This window comes from Acartia tonsa, chromosome 7, assembly GCF_053477335.1.
Source record: "Acartia tonsa isolate MP-2025a chromosome 7, ASM5347733v1, whole genome shotgun sequence".
NCBI lineage: Eukaryota > Metazoa > Arthropoda > Copepoda > Calanoida > Acartiidae > Acartia > Acartia tonsa.
Genome location: NC_137266.1, coordinates 36,955,988 through 36,976,383, shown reverse-complemented (window position 1 = coordinate 36,976,383; position 20,396 = coordinate 36,955,988). Strand labels below are relative to the sequence as shown.

At 31.4% G+C, this 20,396-nt stretch overlaps 1 protein-coding gene across 3 annotated transcripts in view; it reads right to left on the bottom strand.

Annotated features, from left to right (window-relative positions):
- Window positions 1-2,892: 2,892 nt before the first annotated feature.
- LOC145323683 (uncharacterized) overlaps window positions 2,893-20,396 on the bottom strand; it is an 80,878-nt gene continuing 63,374 nt past the window's right edge. The window contains exons 14-25 of one of the 3 annotated variants that reach the window (XM_080166130.1): window positions 13,443-13,511; window positions 12,163-12,246; window positions 11,720-11,798; window positions 11,428-11,484; window positions 11,238-11,288; window positions 10,863-10,952; window positions 10,265-10,489; window positions 9,757-9,850; window positions 8,099-8,278; window positions 7,874-8,004; window positions 7,358-7,429; window positions 2,893-3,872 (exon numbers count right to left, since the gene is read on the bottom strand). In XM_080166130.1, the coding sequence (XP_080022256.1) occupies window positions 3,825-3,872; window positions 7,358-7,429; window positions 7,874-8,004; window positions 8,099-8,278; window positions 9,757-9,850; window positions 10,265-10,489; window positions 10,863-10,952; window positions 11,238-11,288; window positions 11,428-11,484; window positions 11,720-11,798; window positions 12,163-12,246; window positions 13,443-13,511 (1,180 nt within the window). In that variant the 3' untranslated portion in view covers window positions 2,893-3,824. The remainder of the gene's footprint in view (window positions 3,873-7,357; window positions 7,430-7,873; window positions 8,005-8,098; window positions 8,279-9,756; window positions 9,851-10,264; window positions 10,490-10,862; window positions 10,953-11,237; window positions 11,289-11,427; window positions 11,485-11,719; window positions 11,799-12,162; window positions 12,247-13,442; window positions 13,512-20,396) is intronic. The other 2 variants (XM_080166131.1, XM_080166132.1) reach the window with 2 other exon arrangements.

Here is a 20,396-nt window from a genome sequence, read left to right as displayed (position 1 = left end):
AATTGTTTAAAACTTTGGGTACTTTTAATTTGCTTGGTTTAATTTAGCAGTGTCAAGAATTTCAACTATTAATTTCAATCTACAGAAAGCTTAAATTTGTAATTCAAAATAGGAGATGTTAGTCAATTTATTGTCATATACCTTAAAATCTACCAGTTGTAGAATAGCTTTACTCTAAAATATTTCTTTGGAGTAGATATATCGGAGCTTTTTCCCATTGGTTAATTTCTGGCGGCAAAAATATTTGGAGTATTTTACTATTGGTCAAATTTTGGCGGCAAATTGAAATTATTGGCGCGAAAAGATTGACACGGAGATAGGAAAACCAATACAATGTTCATAATATTTCATCACTTTATCAAGATGAGGGATATGTTCTCTGAATAAACGTTGTGAAACCAGGGATCTAAAGGGATAAGGCAATGGTCGATATCCCCAGTGATGATACACAAATTGTAGATTACAATTAGTGGTTGAAACGTTTAGACACTCATATTAATGAACCAACCAATCAAATAAGTCATCTTTGTTGTTAAACCAACGAATAGAAAACGCAGTAAAAACAAGCTAACATTAAATGTGTAAGTATACTTATTTAACCCAGACAACTACTTGGACCAAATAGTGGGGACCTTTTTCGTCTCCTAGCAAATTCCTTTTATTCCTTTTGTAGTGACTTGGCTGTGTTTTTATTTCCGACACAAGAAAGTTGGATCAGTGTCCCAATCTCTAGGATTAGTTACATAGAGATTTTACCCCCTCTATTCTTTTACTTTAATAACAGTTTAATTGAAAATCTGACTAAAGAAAACCCGCGCTTTTTTATGCATTTTTGTATGCTGCTAGAAAACTTTGTATTATTAATACATGGATATTGCAGATTATTTGTAGGACCTTTGAAGTTCTTGGTATTTGTGAGATTTTTAATTTTAGCAACAATTTACCTAAACATTGAACTGCATTGGTTTCAAAATTTCTAAATGGAAATAAATCAAGCGTGTTGTTTAAGTCAAACTGTTGTGAAAAAGCAAGTTATTTATTTCTACAAAATGAATTAATTTCCAAGGGATCTAAAGGGATAAGACAATGAAAGACAAATTGATTTTTGTACATTCCCAATAATAGGCAAATTTACTTATTTAGATTAAAAACTATTCGTTTAAATGTTTGAAACTAAACTATCAAAATTTTATAAAATTATATAACTTTAGGTTTCAAACGAACGCCGACATTTATCCGCTTATGATAGGGATAAACTAAAGCTATAAACTAAATCTCCTCTCAAAATCAACAAGGAAAATGTATGAAAAAAGAATTTGCTTTGTCCTTTAATTTAGGTTTGAAATGTTTGATAATTTCCTAATCAGAAAGGTTGCGTGATTTTAACTTGAACTGATTTCTTCCATTCGATCTGTAGAATATCATCTCACAAACCACCAACGAAGCATTGCAATAGAAAAATACCTATTAATAAAATATTTTTCTAGAGGTCAGATCATTTAAAAAACCAGCCCCTTTCTCCCCCACCCCCCAAAAAAAAGTATGCTATAAAATTTTAATTTATTACTTTTTATATTAAAAGAAAAATTAAAATAAAATTTTTGTGGGGGGGGGGGGGGGTGGGGAATTTTTTATGGTGATATTAATCTTAAAGATACTATTAAATTATCTTTAAAAAACCTCTAGGCTTTATCTTTAAAATAAAGTAGAAGCTTTGCTCTAAAATCTAGGGGCTGTTTTGCCAATAAGAGGAAAAATCAAGGAAAGTTGCACCACATGATATGGCCTGGTTATTGTTTTTAAAAATAGAGGGATCTTTTCTTCTTTTTTTTTGGGTTGTGAGGGTGTTCTAACCCTCATGAAAATAGCTTAAAGCCGTCACAAGACTGGTATCTATATTCCCTTCAGAGTAGAGCCCTTTAAGTTCAGCCAGACTACGAATGGACGGACAGACATCGTATTTTAGATATCTTATATAATTATAATTATTTTTTTTATGTTTATTAATAATATTCAACAAATTATAATAATTTATAATAAATTATTTAAAATAATTTTACTTTGATAATAAATAAATAAATATATTTTACAATAATAGTTTACATAATATTTTGAGGGGAAATTTTAATATTGCAAGTTTTAAAACAACCCTGTCATTAATGGATATAGGATACATGGATATTATGACTGGGGAATTTATGTCATCAATTTAGGTTGCTAGTGTAGTCCTCAGATATTGGTCAATACGTTCCTCTATGGTCCATGGAGGGGGTAAAGTTATATCATTGTATATGCCTAATGAGATAAATATTTTATCAGGATATGCAAGAATGTCTCACAATATCCATATATTCTATATTCATTTTTCCAATGTATAAATATCAATAAAGTGAAAGTTTAATGAAGTACAATTTAAATATGTTTAGCCTTATAGAATGAACAAAAAATTAAAATCGATTTTCTTTTAATAAACTATCCCTTTGTTATTTTAAGTTATTCAAGTATAAGGGAATGGACTAGGAAAAGCGGTGGATGGGAGTTAAAGTTATTTTAGCCAGCCACTAATTTCACCTTATTAGAGTACATGATAATCTGGTGTAAGATCTAATTAATAATAAAACCATTATAGGAATATTCTTACTGAAAACCAAGAACATTTGACGTACTGACAACATACATATTAAGTTTCTGAAATGTCAGGCTGGACGTACGTAGAAAGATCCCCTAGTTAAAGAGCAGCTTCGCTACTAAAAATAAAAGAGATGACGACGCTATTACATTATTTTCATTGTGTGGTGGAATTTTAGCAGTACAGTGACTTAAAAAGATTTAGAAAATTAATGAGGAAAAAAATAAGTATTTTTTTACTTATTTGAAATCTTTTGGTTTTGAAAGGTATGAAATGTCATTTTAACTGCGGTAGCCAAAAATCTTTACAGAAAAAAATAATATATTAATCACGGATCTTAAGGGATAAGACAATGGACATTAATTTACTGACAGCCCAATCAAGGTAATCAAAAATAACCCGCTACAAAATTAGATAAATTGTTGGAAAGTGTGGGAAATTTTGTACAACCAACAATCAAGTTTTAAAGCCAACAAATAAGGTATCATGATTTAAAACTTTTAGGGCCAGTATAATTTAAAGTCAAATGTCCCCTCCCTTCTTCCTTGATATTGATTTTTTAAAGAAAAATTATTAAACATACAATGATGATAAACAAAATTATGGCATTTTTTACACTTTTTACACAGATTGCTTTTTTAACATTTGCATCAATTTAGAAACATTAAAACAAATTAATAAAATCAAATAAAAAATATTTATAAATTGCATTTTTTTTAGATAAAGTATTAAAATTAATACTTTTTTTACATAAAAAAGTTTAATAAAACAGTGATATTTGATATAAAATGCCCTTAAATTAAAAAAAAATGGAATGGTAACATACTTTTAATAGGAAAAATTACAAAATTTACCTACACATATCTTTTAAGATAAGTTATAGATAATAGATACATCATTTTTGTAATTGCAGCATTTTCTATTATTTCAATTTTTTAATAGTTATTTATAGCATCATATCATAAACAGTTTTCCGCGTATATTATCAAAAAAAATCAAGGGATTTATTACAGTACTGTTGGCCCCGAAGCCCGAAGGCCCCATCCAACAAAACAGTGGCTAATTACATAATTTTTATTATTTTCGCGGAAAATTATCTATCTATAAAACGATACTGATGCATGATTTTTCAGTATTGCTCAGAACTGGTTTTAATCCAGTTAAAAATAATCGGATTTGGAGCCATACTGGAAACTTATTTTCCACATTCAACTCGTTTTCTCCAATCACAAATTTGATGCGCCTTAAAATAAACATAGGATTAATTTTTATCTTATTATTTTTTGTTTATCTATTTTTATCTATCTAATAATAATGAGTTTCCCTCTAGTTTTCTTTTTATCTACTCTAATCTACGCCCCTAGAGGCCCCTAGGTAAACTTGAATGGGGAGGAGAGAGTCAATTCTTTTAAATTATAGTTCTAAAAAAATATGGGGCTTGATGATTGAGTCAATATTGGTTCAGCGGTACAGACAGACAAACAAACAGTATTTTTACATAAGGGTATATATTACCACTTAACCATTCTAATCATGTACATATCTATCTATCTGTCTGTCTGTCTATCCATCTATCAATGCATACCTGATTAAATAGAGTGCCTGCAGGACATTTGAATGATCCCATCCTTCCATTCTCATCTATCTATTATCAATCTATCTATCTGTCTGTTTATTTATCTATCTATGGATACCTGATTAAATATAGTGCCAGCAGGACATTTGAATGTTCCTATCCTTCCATTCTCATCTATCTATCTATCTGTCTGTCTGTCTGTCTGTCTGTCTATCTATCTATGGAATAAAGGTACTAAGAAAGAGAGGTAATGTCTGATTGAGCCAATAAATGAATCGCATCGGAGCATACATGAAATCTCATTGGTTGAATTAAACTGAAGTTTTCTAGTTTTTTCATTAGAGTTAATTAGAGCTGTTCTTTCAACTTTTACTCGAATCAAGTCCATCACATGAAGTACTGCCTTCATATTGTTGTTTCACATCTATGTTTTATCTGTGCATTAATAATAAATATGCTTCATCTATTGCAATCGTTGTAAAATAATAAAAATCCCTCTATGAATTTAAGTTAATAAAATCATATTTTTTTCTTGAGTTTCTATTCAAACAAAAAAATAATATCTCGGACTTCAAATGTACATGATTTATTATCTTTAATTCGTATCTATTATAAACATTTAAAATACATAAATTCATAATTTGTTTCATGTTTACCTCGAAATAAATTATATAAAAATAAAATAACAACAAATAGCAATACAACAGTACGTTCGTTACGTTTTCAACAGGACCTAGCGTAGTACTGTGTATACACTGTACACATATGGGTAAAAGGAAAGGGCATATTTTTTTCATATAAAGAGTCAGCTGTAAATAGTCGAATTTCTTAAGATAAAGCTTTTCTCACAAAAATTATATCGTGTTAAAATTTATTTTCTAGTATATTGTAAAGCATATTACAAATCCTTTAACCCTTACAGATCGGGGGGGGGGGGCTCCAAGAGCCCCCCCCTCTAGTTTTTTCAATCTCATTTTTTTTGTAGGTAAGATGGAGTGCTGTGACTTCATGACTTTTTAAGTTTAGTAATTATACGTCGGCAAGAGTTGATTTTATTTGGATATCTGCTCTGTGTCGGTCGTGGTGTCCGGTCAAAGTCGGTTGGGTAGCACCAAAATTAGAAAAAAATTCTAAAAAAATCTTAATTTCTACATTATGACTTTTGTGTATAAGGAGAAACCTAAAAATTTTTTGGTGAATACTTAGATATCAATGACCTTCTGAGAAAAAATGTGTTATGACCGTTTGACCGCTCCCTGACCGACTTTATGACCGATTTTTGTCCGGCTTTTACTACAGACATATATCATGAATATCGTGGCTTCTATTACAGCTAAAGTCCTATAAATTTTTTTGGTAAATCCTTGAGCAACATCAAACAGATAAAAATATTAATCGGAGCCGCCAACCGCCGTTTTACCGCCGTAACCGCCGAAAATGGCGGTTTCCGTTATTTGCCGTTTTTTGGCGATGATCAGAAAAAGTAATTTTTTTTGTTATGAAAAATAAAAGTTCGTCCTAAAATTTGGTCATCCTAGCTGCAAAATTGGCCGCTCTACAGCTGTTTTAAAATTTAGCGGCTGGCCGCTAAAAAGCGGCTAAGGAGCGGCCTGGCTGCTATGACTAGAAAAAGTAATTTTCTCTAAAAATACACATGAACCACCAGAAAAAAATTTTACGTCTTTATCTGTAACAGGAGCCGAGATAGAGGGGGGGGGCTCTTGGAGCCCCCCCCCCCCGATCTATTAAGGTGGGAATTGGGGCCCGAGCTGTAAGGGTTAATAAGTTAGCTATGAATTGTTGAATTCCTTAATATAAAGTTAGCTTTCTAGAAATTATATACTCAAAAATTTTTAAAGTTTTTTGTCAGCTGGAAAAGTTCCTTCGTCAGATTTACGAAAAAGGGGTTCACACTATAGTTCTTCTCTCCTATTTCTATTATCTATGGATACCTGATTAAATAAAGTGCCCACGCTTCGTTTTTTATTAAATGAATAAGTTGGGGTACAATGTTTGGCACTTTCGATATAAGTAAATGATAATAAAAAACCCATAGAATGCAATAATAACTTCAGAAAAATCGAAGAAAATAGTTTTCATACCTAATTAACGTTTTTAAGCTTTTCTTAAAAAAAATTAGATAAGATGCCTTTAAAAGTTGTCTATGATTTTGTCAGGGATAAAAATGTATCTTTAAAATAAGAATTACAACATATTTTTTTAATTAATACAAAGTAAAATTTTGAACATTTTATTGATCAGTATATTTTTTAAAATGTGAAGTAGAAACCTGTATATTTTATCATGAAAATTGTGTTATGATTTGATTGTCTGCTAGATGACAAGAAAATAGATACTGACAGTACTTGTTGGTTCTTTTAAAAAAATTAGGTAGATTACTTTCAGAACCCCTCTTTTTGCAACATTATTTCAATATAACAGAGCCGTAGTCTTAGTGTACTCAATATCTAGACAGCCAACCATTGTTTTAGAATTGTTCAATTTTTTAACTTCTGATAAAAACAGAATTAATGGTATTTTTGTAAATATTATACCTCCAAGAAATGGCTATAACTCCCAATCATATGTTGTGTGATATTAAAGAGGAATTATTTTGATATAATGCCATTAAAATATTCGTTGAAAACAGTGCTATAAAAAAAGACCTAAAACATGAAAATTAACACGTGTAATGAGATTTTTTTGCTTTCATGCTTAATTTTAAGTAATTATTGATATTTTTTGTAAAAATGATTTTATATAGAACGTTTTAAAACTCGATTTAAGTAGTGGTGCGAAAAAAGGCTGCAAAGTTTTGCAATTTTCTTGCCAAAAAATTTTTCTCGGATTTTAAAAATAGCAAAGGGTGTTTTTAGACGTACTTACAGATACAATTGCTAAGTCAATTTGGCCAAACACTAAAATAAAGTTTTTACATCTGAGGATGGAACAGTGTGCCTGCAGGACATTTGAATGAACCCATCCTTCCATTCTCATCTATCTATTATCAATCTATCTATCTGTCTGTTTATTTATCTATCTATGGATACCTGATTAAATATAGTGCCTGCAGGACATTTGAATGTTCCCATCCTTCCATTCTCATCTATCTATTTATCTGTCTGTCTGTCTATCCATCTATCTATCTCTACCTGATTAAATAGAGTGCCTGCAGGACATTTGAATGTTCCCATCCTTCCATTTTCATGGCACATAATAAATCTCTAGAAAAGAAACAAAATGTACTTTCCTTTAAATTGTCTATCGAGCAATGAACCCCTCTCCCCTTCATTTTTGAAATATACTGAAAATAATGGAGAAGGGCAGTTATTTTTTCCTATGCCTAACCCCTACTGGGTGCCGGTGCAACCCAGTACCCAATATAATTTATCTAACATGACCTAAAGTAATAAACAACGAACTAAAAAACTACTATTTCAAAATTAAGGGAGGGGTGGGTCAGTTCGCGATGATTCTAACGTCAGGTACAAGAAGCAAGGATGACTAAGGGGAGCGAATATTTCTTTTTCTACCCAAACACCCAGGGTATTAATTAGGCTACACTTCATAGTTTCTGTAGGATTCACATATCAATCAATTTATCTATTAATTTCTCTATCTTTTATTAATCTATTTCTATCCTAATCTATCTTTCCATGCAGACTAACCTTACAATCAGAATTGATATCAGCATATAGACCCGGGTTCATGCCCCGGCAGTCAAAGGCCTTCAAGGAGTTGCCCTGCCTCTCGGCCTCAAGCATGGCCATGGACGAGGCCTGTGGCCGCGAGGTTATACCTGAACATGGACAATTGTATTAATAAATAGCGCAGCAATAATAACCTAACAATATAAGCTTTAAAAATGATTTCGATTTATCTATCTACTTTACCAGAATTAAAAGGTTGCGCGAGGGATAAATCTTCACCCGAGTGCGCGCCATTTTCTCTTCCATTTGAAATCAGCCGATTTGAGTTTGCGCGCGAAAATTTGGCGCCGTTGTGCTGATTTCGGCGGGAAAATGTGTTTCTATGTGATTGAGCCGCGGGCAGCTTTTCCTCTGGAGTTAGATCTGTAAAATAAATTTTGTTTTCAAGTTTACATCAATTAATATATATAAATCTATCAGTGAATCAATCAAGATATTTTTCTAAATTTAGATTTACAATATACCAATCAATCTATCAATCTTTTCTTAAAATATTTATTTATAATTACTATTTATCAATTAATCTATCAACTATAGATCTATAGATCTTTATCTACAGATAACATGCATCAGTAAACTTATCAATCTATTAATCAAACCTTAATCAATCCATTGATCTATTTATTTATATATTATGAGTAAATTTTAAAATCAATCTTGAAATAAAGTATCTATCAATCCAACAATAAATCTAGAAAAAAATGACAATCCATATATTAATCACAATATCAATTAATCAATCCAACAATATATATATGAAAAAAGACAATCCATCTATTAAACAAAATAAAAATCTAAATTACAACCAATCAATTAATCTATTAATATTAATAAAAATATGTCTATTGACTAAGCTTTTTTAGCAATCAATATCTAAAATTTTTTTTGACAATCCTTCTATTAACCCTTACAGATCGGGCCCCTATTCCCACCTTAATAGATCGGGGGGGGGGGGGGGGGGGGGAGTCATATTGACCCCCCCCCTCTATTTCGGCTTCTGTTACAGATAAAAACGTAAATTTTTTTTCTGGTGGTTCATGTGTATTTTTAGAGAAAATTACTTTTTCTAGTCATAGCGATCAGGCCGCTCCTTAGCCGTTTTTTAGCGGCCAGCCGCTAAATTTTAAAACAGCTGTAGAGCGGCCAATTTTGCAGCTAGGATGACCAAATTTTAGGACGAACTTTTATTTTTCATAACAAAAAAAATACTTTTTCTGATCATCGCCAAAAAACGGCAAATAACGGAAACCGAATTTTCGGCGGTTACGGCGGTAAAACGGCGGTTGGCGGCGCCAAATAATATTTTTATCTGTTAATTATTGCTCAAGGATTTACCAAAAAAAATTATAGGTCTCTAGCTGTAATAGAAGCCACGATATTCATGATATATGTCTGTAGTAAAAGACGGACAAAAATCGGTCATAAAGTCGGTCAGGGTGCGGTCAAACGGTCATAACACCACTTTTCTCATTCACCAAAAAAAATTTTAGGTTTCTACCTTATATACAAAGTCATAATGTAGAAATTAAGATTTATTTAGAATTTTTTTTAAATTTTGGTGCTACCCAACCGACTTTGACCGGACACCACGACCGACACAGACAGATATCCTAATAAAATCAACTCTTGCCGACGTATAATTACTAAACTTAAAAAGTCACGAAGTCACAACTCTCTATCTTACCTACAAAAAAAATGACATTGAAAAAATAGAGCGGGGGGTCAATATGACCCCCCCCCCCCCCCGATCTGTAAGGGTTAATCAATTTATTAATTAATCTATCAATCAATCTATTAATCAATCTTTTTTATCAATCTATTAATCTGTCTATGGCACTCACCAACAAACAGCTGATCAAGACGTTCATCATCGTTGATTTGAAGAGCATCATTGATAAAATCATCCAATTCATCCTCATCCATTCTACTCTCAATCTAGACAGTCACAAGGATGACAACATCCATAAAGGTCAGAACATTTAAAACAAAACTAGGATTATTTGGTTAAATAATAGCTGATCTAGTTAAAATAAGATTGAAAGCAAAAAAAATTAAATTGCTACTTTTCTTTTTAAAAAATTTCTCATAAATTACATTTATAAATCATTTTAAGTAACTTTAAAAAATAACGTCATACTGGCCTACCATTGGTCAATTAAAATGTATACTGGCTTGTCATTAATAATTTAGTCTGTGTATTGGCATATCATTGGTCATTTATATTGTATGATTTCATTTTTTATATGCACTATCACAAGCTTTAATTTCTATGTACATTTGTATACAATTGTTTGATAATTTTGTTATTGCTGCGCTTCTTATGGATACTTTTATACTTTCCACTTCTACCTCAGATAGTCTTCGCCCTCCTTCCCTTCTTGGCTGACCAGCCCTTCTTCCCCCCACATTCTCTCTCTCCCCCTTGGTGTTGGCAGGGGCGGTCAGTATGTTCACATTGACAAATTGACCGTTGAGTACTGGCGGGGCCGGCACAACTACATGTTGACCACTGTGTCTGTGATTATTTTGTCCGCGGTCATGGGAGATGTGGTTGTTGCGACGGTCAGAATTCTTCTAAAAATTTAAGAATTAGCTGAATAATAAAAATTCAAAGGGGGTTGTGTGTTATGTCATATTAACTTATGCGGGAAGAAGTAGCATAAAAAATGCCGAAACACTCAACAAAACGTTAGCTAGTCAATAATTAAAAACGACAAAAAAATTTTAGACTTTAAAATTTTTAATTTTCAGTTTTTTTAAAACGACTAAAACTTAAGATTTCGACAACTTATAATCAATTGTGTTCTCTATTTTAGGATTGCTTCACATATGTCCAGTTATGGTTTTAGGCTATTTTCCTAGATGCTAGGGACGCAGCTGATAGTTCTATTCTTCATAGATATATGGCTTTAAATAGAAATGGACTTGGCTGTCATAATATTCAAACCTTAATATTACGAGAAGCTGTCTGTCTATTATTTTGTTGTCTCTCTTCCCGCTCCCTCTCTTCTCTTCTTTCTTGTTCTTCAAATCTAGCCTAAATCATTAATGGATATATTATTACTTGAATCTTACATCAGATGTACTCTAATAAAGTGAAACTCGTAGCTATCTAAAATAACCTCTTTACCACATACCCTCTCCTCCTTTAATTTTATATACAATCTTGTTTAAATTATAAATTGATAATTTGCATATTAAGTTCTGACATTATGTGTTGATGTTAGTTTGTAGTGCCGTCTGATTTTTGAGTTTATCTTTTTTAGATGTGTTATCCTCAGCGATCTTTTTTTCTATTATCAATATTTTATCTACTTTTTACCTCTCTTTCTCTCTGTTCTTGTCTTTGCTTTTCTTCTCTTTCTAATTGCCTCTAATAAAGTAGAAAAATATTTTAGTATAAAATCACAAAACCTCTTCAACCACCAGTAAACATTTTCTCATTGTAATTTTGCAAATCCATTTACAAGGATCTAAAGGATATGCCCTTCAAAAACATAAAAAAAACTTACCCTCAGTTGAATTTCTTTCTCTTTTTGTAGTCTAATTTTTTCTTCTTGTTTTCTAACCTTTAAACATAAAAGTTTTTCAATTGTTCAAAGCTATGCCTTTTTATCTATCTAAATATTTATCTTTTCTTATTCTATCTATATTTTCATATTTCTATCAATATATCTATTTATTTATCAATCAATCAATCATTCTGTCTGTCTGTCTGTTTGTCTGTCGGTTTGTTTGTCTGTCTGTCTGTCTGTCTGTCTATATATCTATCTATCTATCTATCTATCTATCTATCTAAGTAACCTCAGCCTCTTGATGTCTGAGCAGTCTCTCTTGTTCTAGAATCTGCTGCTTTCTTGTTCTTCGCTCTTCTGCATCTTTCCTGAAGGGATAGGACAATTATCAATAATTAAATATTCCCTCAAAATACCAAAAAAAAACTTAACCTATTAGTGGAAATGTTGGTAAAATATTTGTACCCTTTTAGCAGATACAAAACTCTTTTTGGATCATTGAAAGAAATCGAAGTATCGGTTTTCATAGTATTTTCACAATTTCTTAGGTTATTTTTAGGTTAGGTTATGTAAATGATCATAATTGTCCCACAGGGTTAGAAATATGAGAAATGCTACTGTGAAAATACGACCAAACCCGCTACTTCGTTTTCTTTCGCAATTTTAATCCTCTTCTTCCTCAAAAAAATATACAAAAAGCTTAGACGTCTTTAGTTTTCATATGTTAAATACCTTATTTTTGCCTCTCTATTTTGCTGTTCTTGCATGAGCTGAAATTGTCGTAGGCTGTTCAGTTGAATTTGCTTCTGGTTAAAACTGAATAGATAGACAAATAGATGGATGGATTGATAGATTAATATAATTATAGATAGATAGATGGCTAGACAAAAAGGTCTATAGTTAGATAGATGGATAGAAAGATATATGGGTACATAGATAAAAGCAAAAAAATAATCTGACTGTGAATTTGCTTCTTATTAAAACTATGTAGATAGATAAATAGATGGATGCATTGATAGATTAATAGAATCATAGATAGATAGATGGCTAGACAAAAAGGTCTATAGTTAGATAGATGGATAGATAGATATATGGGTAGATAGATTTGCTTCTGATTAAAACTATGTAGATAGATAAATAGATGAATGGATAGCTAGACAATTAGATGCAAACATTGATAGATGGATTATAATATTTGCTGTACGTTTATGAAGGAAGGAAATTTTTCTGTCTACAATTTATCCAAGCAAAGCTTTATCCTGCGAAATGCGACTATTTAAAGCTGAACCATTATACGATTGAAATGAAAAAATAACTGTTCCTATAACCAACAATATTTTTTCTCCAACGTTTTCCTGTTGGCTGATTTAGAAAGTATGTCTCTAGATCTCTATATCTATTGCAACTAAATAACTGAAAAATAAAAACTAATTCATCATTTTCAAACCACAAATCATGAAAAACTAAATTTTTTTTACATTTTTTTCTGTTATTAGTAGCAAAGCTATTCTATAACTAGGCGTATGTCCGTTCGTCTTTTATTTTTTGCTATTCTTTATTCAGTCATTGAAAGCAAAGCTGATACTGTATAATTAGACGAAGGTATGTATATCCTTCAGATTTTGTTAGCCTTTATTTTGCTGCTGCTCTACTTATGAATATAATTGTCATTGGTTCTGTTCTTAGTTGCGAAGCTACTCTATAACTAGGCGTATGTCCGTACGTCCGACGATCCTAGAGCTTTTGTTTGTTTTTTGCTGCGCTACAGCTACTTGTAGACATAATTGTCATTGATCCTATTATTAGAAGCGAAGCTACTCTATAACTAGGCGTATGTCTGATCGTCAGACGTCCCAAAGGTTTTTTTTCTCCTGGCCCGTAAACAGGTGCAACACATTACCGTGCACAGTTATGACTTATACACAAAGGTCGTTTGTTTTTAAGTCCAACCTCGACATTAATAATTTTTGCTCTCAATTTGGCCGGGGTAATTTTGTTAATAAATATTTTACCTTAAATGTTCAAATTCTGACGGTTCTTCTGTAAACACATCGTCAATGAGGGCATCCAGTGCTATGCCACTGAAATTGATAAATAGATAAAAAAAAATAGATATGTAATTAGACGGATAGATGGAGATCTCATATTTAAAATGAAAGAAGAAAATATTTAGTTTAGTTGGTAGAGGTTATCAAATAAATAATTATATAAACAAGGATGACAACATCCATAAAAGCGAAGCTCTGAAATGGAAGGACAACAAACATTAACACCTATAGATTGTCAGAACTGAATTAGCAGAATATTAATGCATCAGTTCAAACAATATTGTAAGTAAATTTATTGCAAAACTGCATAAATAGATGATACTGATTAAGGACATACTTATATTTTTGGGACTTGTCAGAAGAATCGGATAATTTTAAAATACAAAAATTTGTTGTCAAAAAAGTTAAAAATCGACATGTTTAAAATGGACGTACGGACATTCTGGTATTGATTATAGAGTTGCTACGCTTTCTAAATTGTACCTAACCACTACAGGAATCATCATGCAAAGTTTGGAATCGATATGACAATTAAGTTATTAACGAAAAGAGCTAACTGTGACGTACTGTGTATTTCATTTATATGTCTCACTATCTAGGTATCTTACTGTAAATATATCTAATTACATTTACATATGTATATCTAGCTATCTAATGTCTATTTATATTTTGTATTTACCATCTAGCACTGTAACTGGCTATTTGTTTCTATCTATTTTGTCTATCTATCTAGCTATAACTGGCTATTTAATTAGTTAAATCCATCTAAATTGAATGCTAAGTCAAAGGTTTATCTTTAATATCCTGTTTTTTCTCTTCTTTTAATAGCGTAGCTACTCTATAATTAGGGCCAGTCTGAACGTTATTTTGTCTGGCTATTTCAAAAAAAGATGGTAAAATGTATTTGGTGCATTATTTGCCAAATGTACCACTTTTCTGCACTACCTCTCCGATTTTGTTAATACTCTATATTTTGGTCCGTTGGGTCATTCAAGGATGCTGGATGGCCAAAAAAAAGTTTCAGAGTCCCTGGATGTCTAGATATCTAGCTATCTATGAAGGTAGGTAACAAAAATGTAAAAAACACCCATTTTTTCACAATTTTAAAAATAAATTTTTTCATCAATCTTACATCCAATCTATACATTTTATACACCAAAATGATCGTTTATTCATGTAAAAAGCGCACATAATGCTATTTTGGCCAAAACTCTAATTTTACAGGGTGTCCAACAAAAAGTGTATTTTGGATATCTAGCGTAATACCCAAAATACCTGTCCGAAAAAAATCATTTTTTTTGGCTTAAATCCTGTGTTTTATCTGTGTGCATATGTGGTATATAACGGTTCGGACCACCCGGGACTATAAGGTTGTCAAATTTCACTTTGGGACACCCTGTAAATGTGATTTTTGCGTCTGTAGAGCTAAAACTTGGTCCAAATTGGCTATTTTTTTCAAATTACTCTAATATGTGTCTTAGTATGTTTGGCCATAGTGTTTTCTGACCAGATCAATAATTTCATATTTTTTGGACACCCTGTATTTTCAAAAAAAGAGAAAAAAATTTTTAGTTTTTTTAAAATTTTTTTTTCTATTTTTTAGTTACTTAAAACTGTCATATAGATACAGATTTTGACTAATAACAATAATATTTGCCTATTTTACAATTTTTTACACTTTTGGGACACCCTGTGCAGGTTTTCGAAAAATGATGGTTTTTGCCCATTTTTGGGGGGAAGGAGTCGTTTTAGGGCCATAGACTATTTCTTCATTTTTGTAGAACTTTTCAAGACACATCATTTGTTATTTATGCAAAAACCGCAAAAACCGAACCGTTTTGCCGTTATTCACCGCCAAAGGCGGAATTTTTTACGATTTTGCCGTTCCGGAGGTTGTAATGGGCATTTGTGGTAAGAAAACGTTGATTTATCAAGATCCTTCTAAATACTTTTATTTAGGTAATTTAATTTACTAAATTTCATATTAAGTAAAATTTTTTGTGCAGCTAACCGATTTTCGTCAAGATGGATTTCAATTGTTAAAACAAGAAAATGAAGTGAATAGAACATAAATAATTGCTATAACATAAGTGATAAAAGAAACATAAATCATGTGCATTTGAAATTCCTTTTGACAAAAATCGGTTAAATATACAAAAATTTTTACTTCACATGAAATTTAGTAAATTAAAATGCCTAAATAAAAGTATTTCACAGTTATCTTGATAAATCAACGTCTTCCTTCCTCAAATGCCCATTAGAACCTCGGGAACGGCAAAAAACGTAAAAAATTCTGCCTTTGGCAGTGAATAACGGCTAAACGGTTCGGTTTTTGCGGTTTTTGCATAAATAACAAATGATGTATCTTGAAAAGTTCTACAAAAATGAAGAAATAGTCTATGGCCCTAAAACGACTCCTTCCCCCCAAAAATGGGCAAAAACCATCATTTTTCAAAAACATGCACAGGGTGTCTTAAAAGTGTAAAAAATTGTAAAATAGGCAAATATTATTGTTGTTAGTCAAAATCTGTATCTATATGACAGTTTTAAGTAACTTAAAAATAGAAAAAAATTTAAAAAAAAACTAAAATTTTTTTTCTCTTTTTTTGAAAATACAGGGTGTCCAAAAAATATGAAATTATTGATCTGGTCAGAAAACACTATGGCCAAACATACTAAGACACATATTAGAGTAATTTGAAAAAAATAGCCAATTTGGACCAAGTTTTAGCTCTACAGACGCAAAAATCACATTTACAGGGTGTCCCAAAGTGAAATTTGACAACCTTATAGTCCCGGGTGGTCCGAACCGTTATATACCACATATGCACACAGATAAAACACAGGATTTAAGCCAAAAAAAATGATTTTTTTCGGACAGGTATTTTGGGTATTACGCTAGATATCCAAAATACACTTTTTGTTGGACACCCTGTAAAATTAGAGTTTTGGCCAAAATAGCATTATGTGCGCTTTTTACATGAATAAACGATCATTTTGGTGTATAAAATGTATAGATTGGATGTAAGATTGATGAAAAAATTTATTTTTAAAATTGTGAAAAAATGGGTGTTTTTTACATTTTTGTTACCTACCTTCATAGATAGCTAGATATCTATACATCCAGGGACTCTGAAACTTTTTTTTGGCCATCCAGCATCCTTGAATGACCCAACGGACCAAAATATAGAGTATTAACAAAATCGGAGAGGTAGTGCAGAAAAGTGGTACATTTGGCAAATAATGCACCATTTACAAATTTTAGTTAGCTACCTAAGGGATTACTTTTTAACACTCTAGCGGTTATGCCCCTAGCGTCTAGAAGTTATGCATTTAAAGGGATAAGAAAGGCGCGGGATTTTTATGATACTTCCAACTCAATCTGTTCAATATTTATTGAAATATAAAGCTTCAGATTAAAAAACCCTTTTTACTTTACACAATAGGATGATATTTTCTTATTGCTTCTAAACTACTGTTATATTGTTATTGCTGCGCTACTTATGGACATAATTATTCTTGTTTTATTTGCATTTGTCAACGCAAACATCAAGGACTACAGGGATGCCCAGGAGAAACAAAAGTTTAATTTTGACATGAAGTAAGAAATGTTCGAATTTCGGCCCTACACAGCGTCATAACTGATAATGTTAGAAATGGAACTGTTGGAACTTTTAGAAAAAGGTCATGCAATCAAAGTGTTGGCTATCTGCATGTCATTAGCAATATTTAGTTCTTGTTGCCTAACCTAACTTTTCAAAATCTATCTTTAGCAAGCATTTGAGCTAAACTTATATATTAATTTTCTACTTCAAGATATCTAATTCTTTAAAACATTAAAATAAGAATAGCCAAACAGACAGATGGATAAATACAGAGAAGATGCGTATTGGCCAGGGGAATCTTAAATGAAACTGCTGAAGCCTATCACAACCAAGTACAATGTTTCTATACTCTGTATGAGTGGAATGGGGGTGTGGGTTGCTCTAACCCTAAGAGACCCTATCCCTGCGGTGTTCATCCCTTCTGGGCTTTTAAATTTATCCGAACCTAACATTTGAATCATTGACCTATTTTCTTTAAAAAAAAACCTTACTACTTTATATAATAAGATTATGCAATAGTTAATTTATCCTGTATTGTCCTATACCCAAACACCCTGGTGGTTACACCTTAACAAGCTCAATAAAAGCCAACAAATAATCCTGTATTGGCTTATCCTTTTACACCCTGGTGGTTGAAACCAGGCTTGGAGGGGACATTGGGCTGTTTATTTCACTATTTATAATAACGTTTTCTTTTTGGGGACTTTATTGAATTTTAATCACTCATTGTAGTATACAGAGTGTTCAATTCTGTGTATCATAATGTATATCAATTTATCAGCCATTGTCTTATTCCTTTAGATCCCTGGTGGTTGAAACACACCTTAACAAGCTCAATAAAAGCCAACAATTTAGATAATAAACAAGGACAATTAACGTTGATATGTAGCGCAGCAATGACATGTTAATACATCAATTACAGAGTTTCACTCCTTTAAGCTCGTGTTTGTGTGCGTGTGTATTTATTTACAGAGTGAGTGGGGACAATGGGCTGTATATTACACTAATCCCCAAAGTTTTATAACAACGCTTTCTTATTAGTTGCATTAACAACTTTGGGTACTTAAGTGAATTTTAATTGGTTGGTTAATTAATGATTCAACCACTAATTTAATCCACAGAAGAGGTAATTTTGTGTATCATCATTAGGGTTGAACATCAATTTATCTGCCATTGTCTTATCCCTTTAGATCTCTGACTTATTTAAGTAAAATTAGTCATATTTGACATATTGACAAGGATGAAAACATTCATAAGTAGCAAAGCACAAAAATCATGGAATGACAAACGGACAAAATAGATTATGGAACAAATGCTCATTGTTCCAAATGAGATAGGAAGAAAAAGTAAATGAATGTAGGTCGTATAAATAAAAAAAAAGATGAAAATAAAAATATTTATATATTTCTTGTGGCATGAACGAAGGACCCAAACAAAGAAAACTCTGAATTGGAATCTATCTTAGATAGCAGCCAAGAAAAATTACCCATAGCTTAAAGGACAGACCGACTGACGGACAGATAGAATAAGTAAATTATAGAGTAACTTGGCCACTAAAAAAAATATAAAAACTTCCCAACAAACAAGGAGACGAGAATCGATTATTTTTAATGAAATCACATATAAACAAGGATGACAACATCCATAAAAGCGAAGCACTGAAACGGTAGGACAAACGGACATTAACAATTGTATAGTGTCAGAACTGAATAATCATAATATAAATGTATAAGAGTCAAAGCAAAATTGTAAGTAAATTTGTTGAAAAACTGCTTTAATTAGGATAGTGTTTATGGACATACTTACATTTTTAGGACTTGATTATAGAGTTGCTTCGCTTATTACATCATACTTTGTTGTCCCAGGAATCAATATACCAAAAATCAGATCAATCGGATGATTAGATCACATAAAAATTTGTTGTTAAAAAAGTAAAAAAATCAACATGTTAAAAATGGACGTACGGACATTTTGGTGATGATTATAGAGTTGCTACGCTTTTTAAATCGTACCTAATTATTAAAGGAATCAACATACAAAATTTGAAATCGATAGGACAATTCTAACATGCCTAAATTAACGAAAAAAGCTATCCGTTACGGACGGACGGACGTACAGACGGACCGACCCTAATTATAGAAAAGCTTCGCTTTTAACAACTATGGATAGATTGATAAGGGATAGACAGATAGATAGGCACCGAAATGAGACGAGAAGAAAAGAGAAAAGTAAGATAAAAGTTAAGAAGATATAAATATTTTAAAAAGTTGAAAGATAAAGATAAAAGTTTGGAAGAGAGAGAGAGATAGAGAGAATGAGAGAGAAATATGTAAATAAAGAGAAAGAGGATCAGAGTGAAAGAGAGAGAATAAAGAGAAAGATATATATATAGAGAGAGAAAGAGAGAGCTAGTGTGAAAAACAGAGCGATAAACATAGATGGAATAATGATGGCAGCAAACTATTGAGAATGAAAAAAAATAAAAATAAGAACCGAAAAGAAGAAAGAAAGAAATAGAAAGTTTGATATAAAAGAAAGAAAAATACTTGTGAAAGTTAGCGAAAAGAGAAAAGTGATGGTATATTTATAGGTAAGGAGTCAGAATAAATATTTAACTAAGATAGATAATTAGATAATTTATCCCTCTACACCCAAAAAAATAATAAAATTATTACACCATTAACCCCTCACATCCGAAAACAATCACAAATGAAAACAAGACTATTTAATAGGTTCTATAAACATTTTAATCAAGTAGAATAACAGTAGATTACTAGGCTTTCTAAGGAGGTGTTTCTTTTTTTTAAGTGTTTACTTTTTTGTCTGAAACCTAAGATTTTATTAACTACTTAATTGATAGAGTTCTTCTATTTAGGAAAACTTAAAAGAGGTCCTAGGTCGGTTTTAGGCTAATTTTTCATATACAAAGCCCCTAGATGCTAGATAAATAATAAATTTATTACGGGTTTTTAGACTTTTTTCCTAGTTGTATGACAGCAGGCTAGCTAAGGGTGTAATTCAATTGTTATAATTAAGTATTAGATAACTACAGGACTAGTTTATAAAATAAGGTTCCAAAATAGAATATTCTATAAGCATTACATAAGAATAGATGCTACATAAAGCTGTAATAATACTATTAAACCATGATTTTTACAATAAGATGATAATATCTTTTTTTATTTGTGATTATATCAATTTAAATCATTTGAAAATTAAAGAAAAAATAGGCATCGTAGCACAAAAAACAAAGAAATTTAAAGAGCATTTGTAAATATCAAGAATAGATTTCTTGGAGAAAAATTTCTTCACG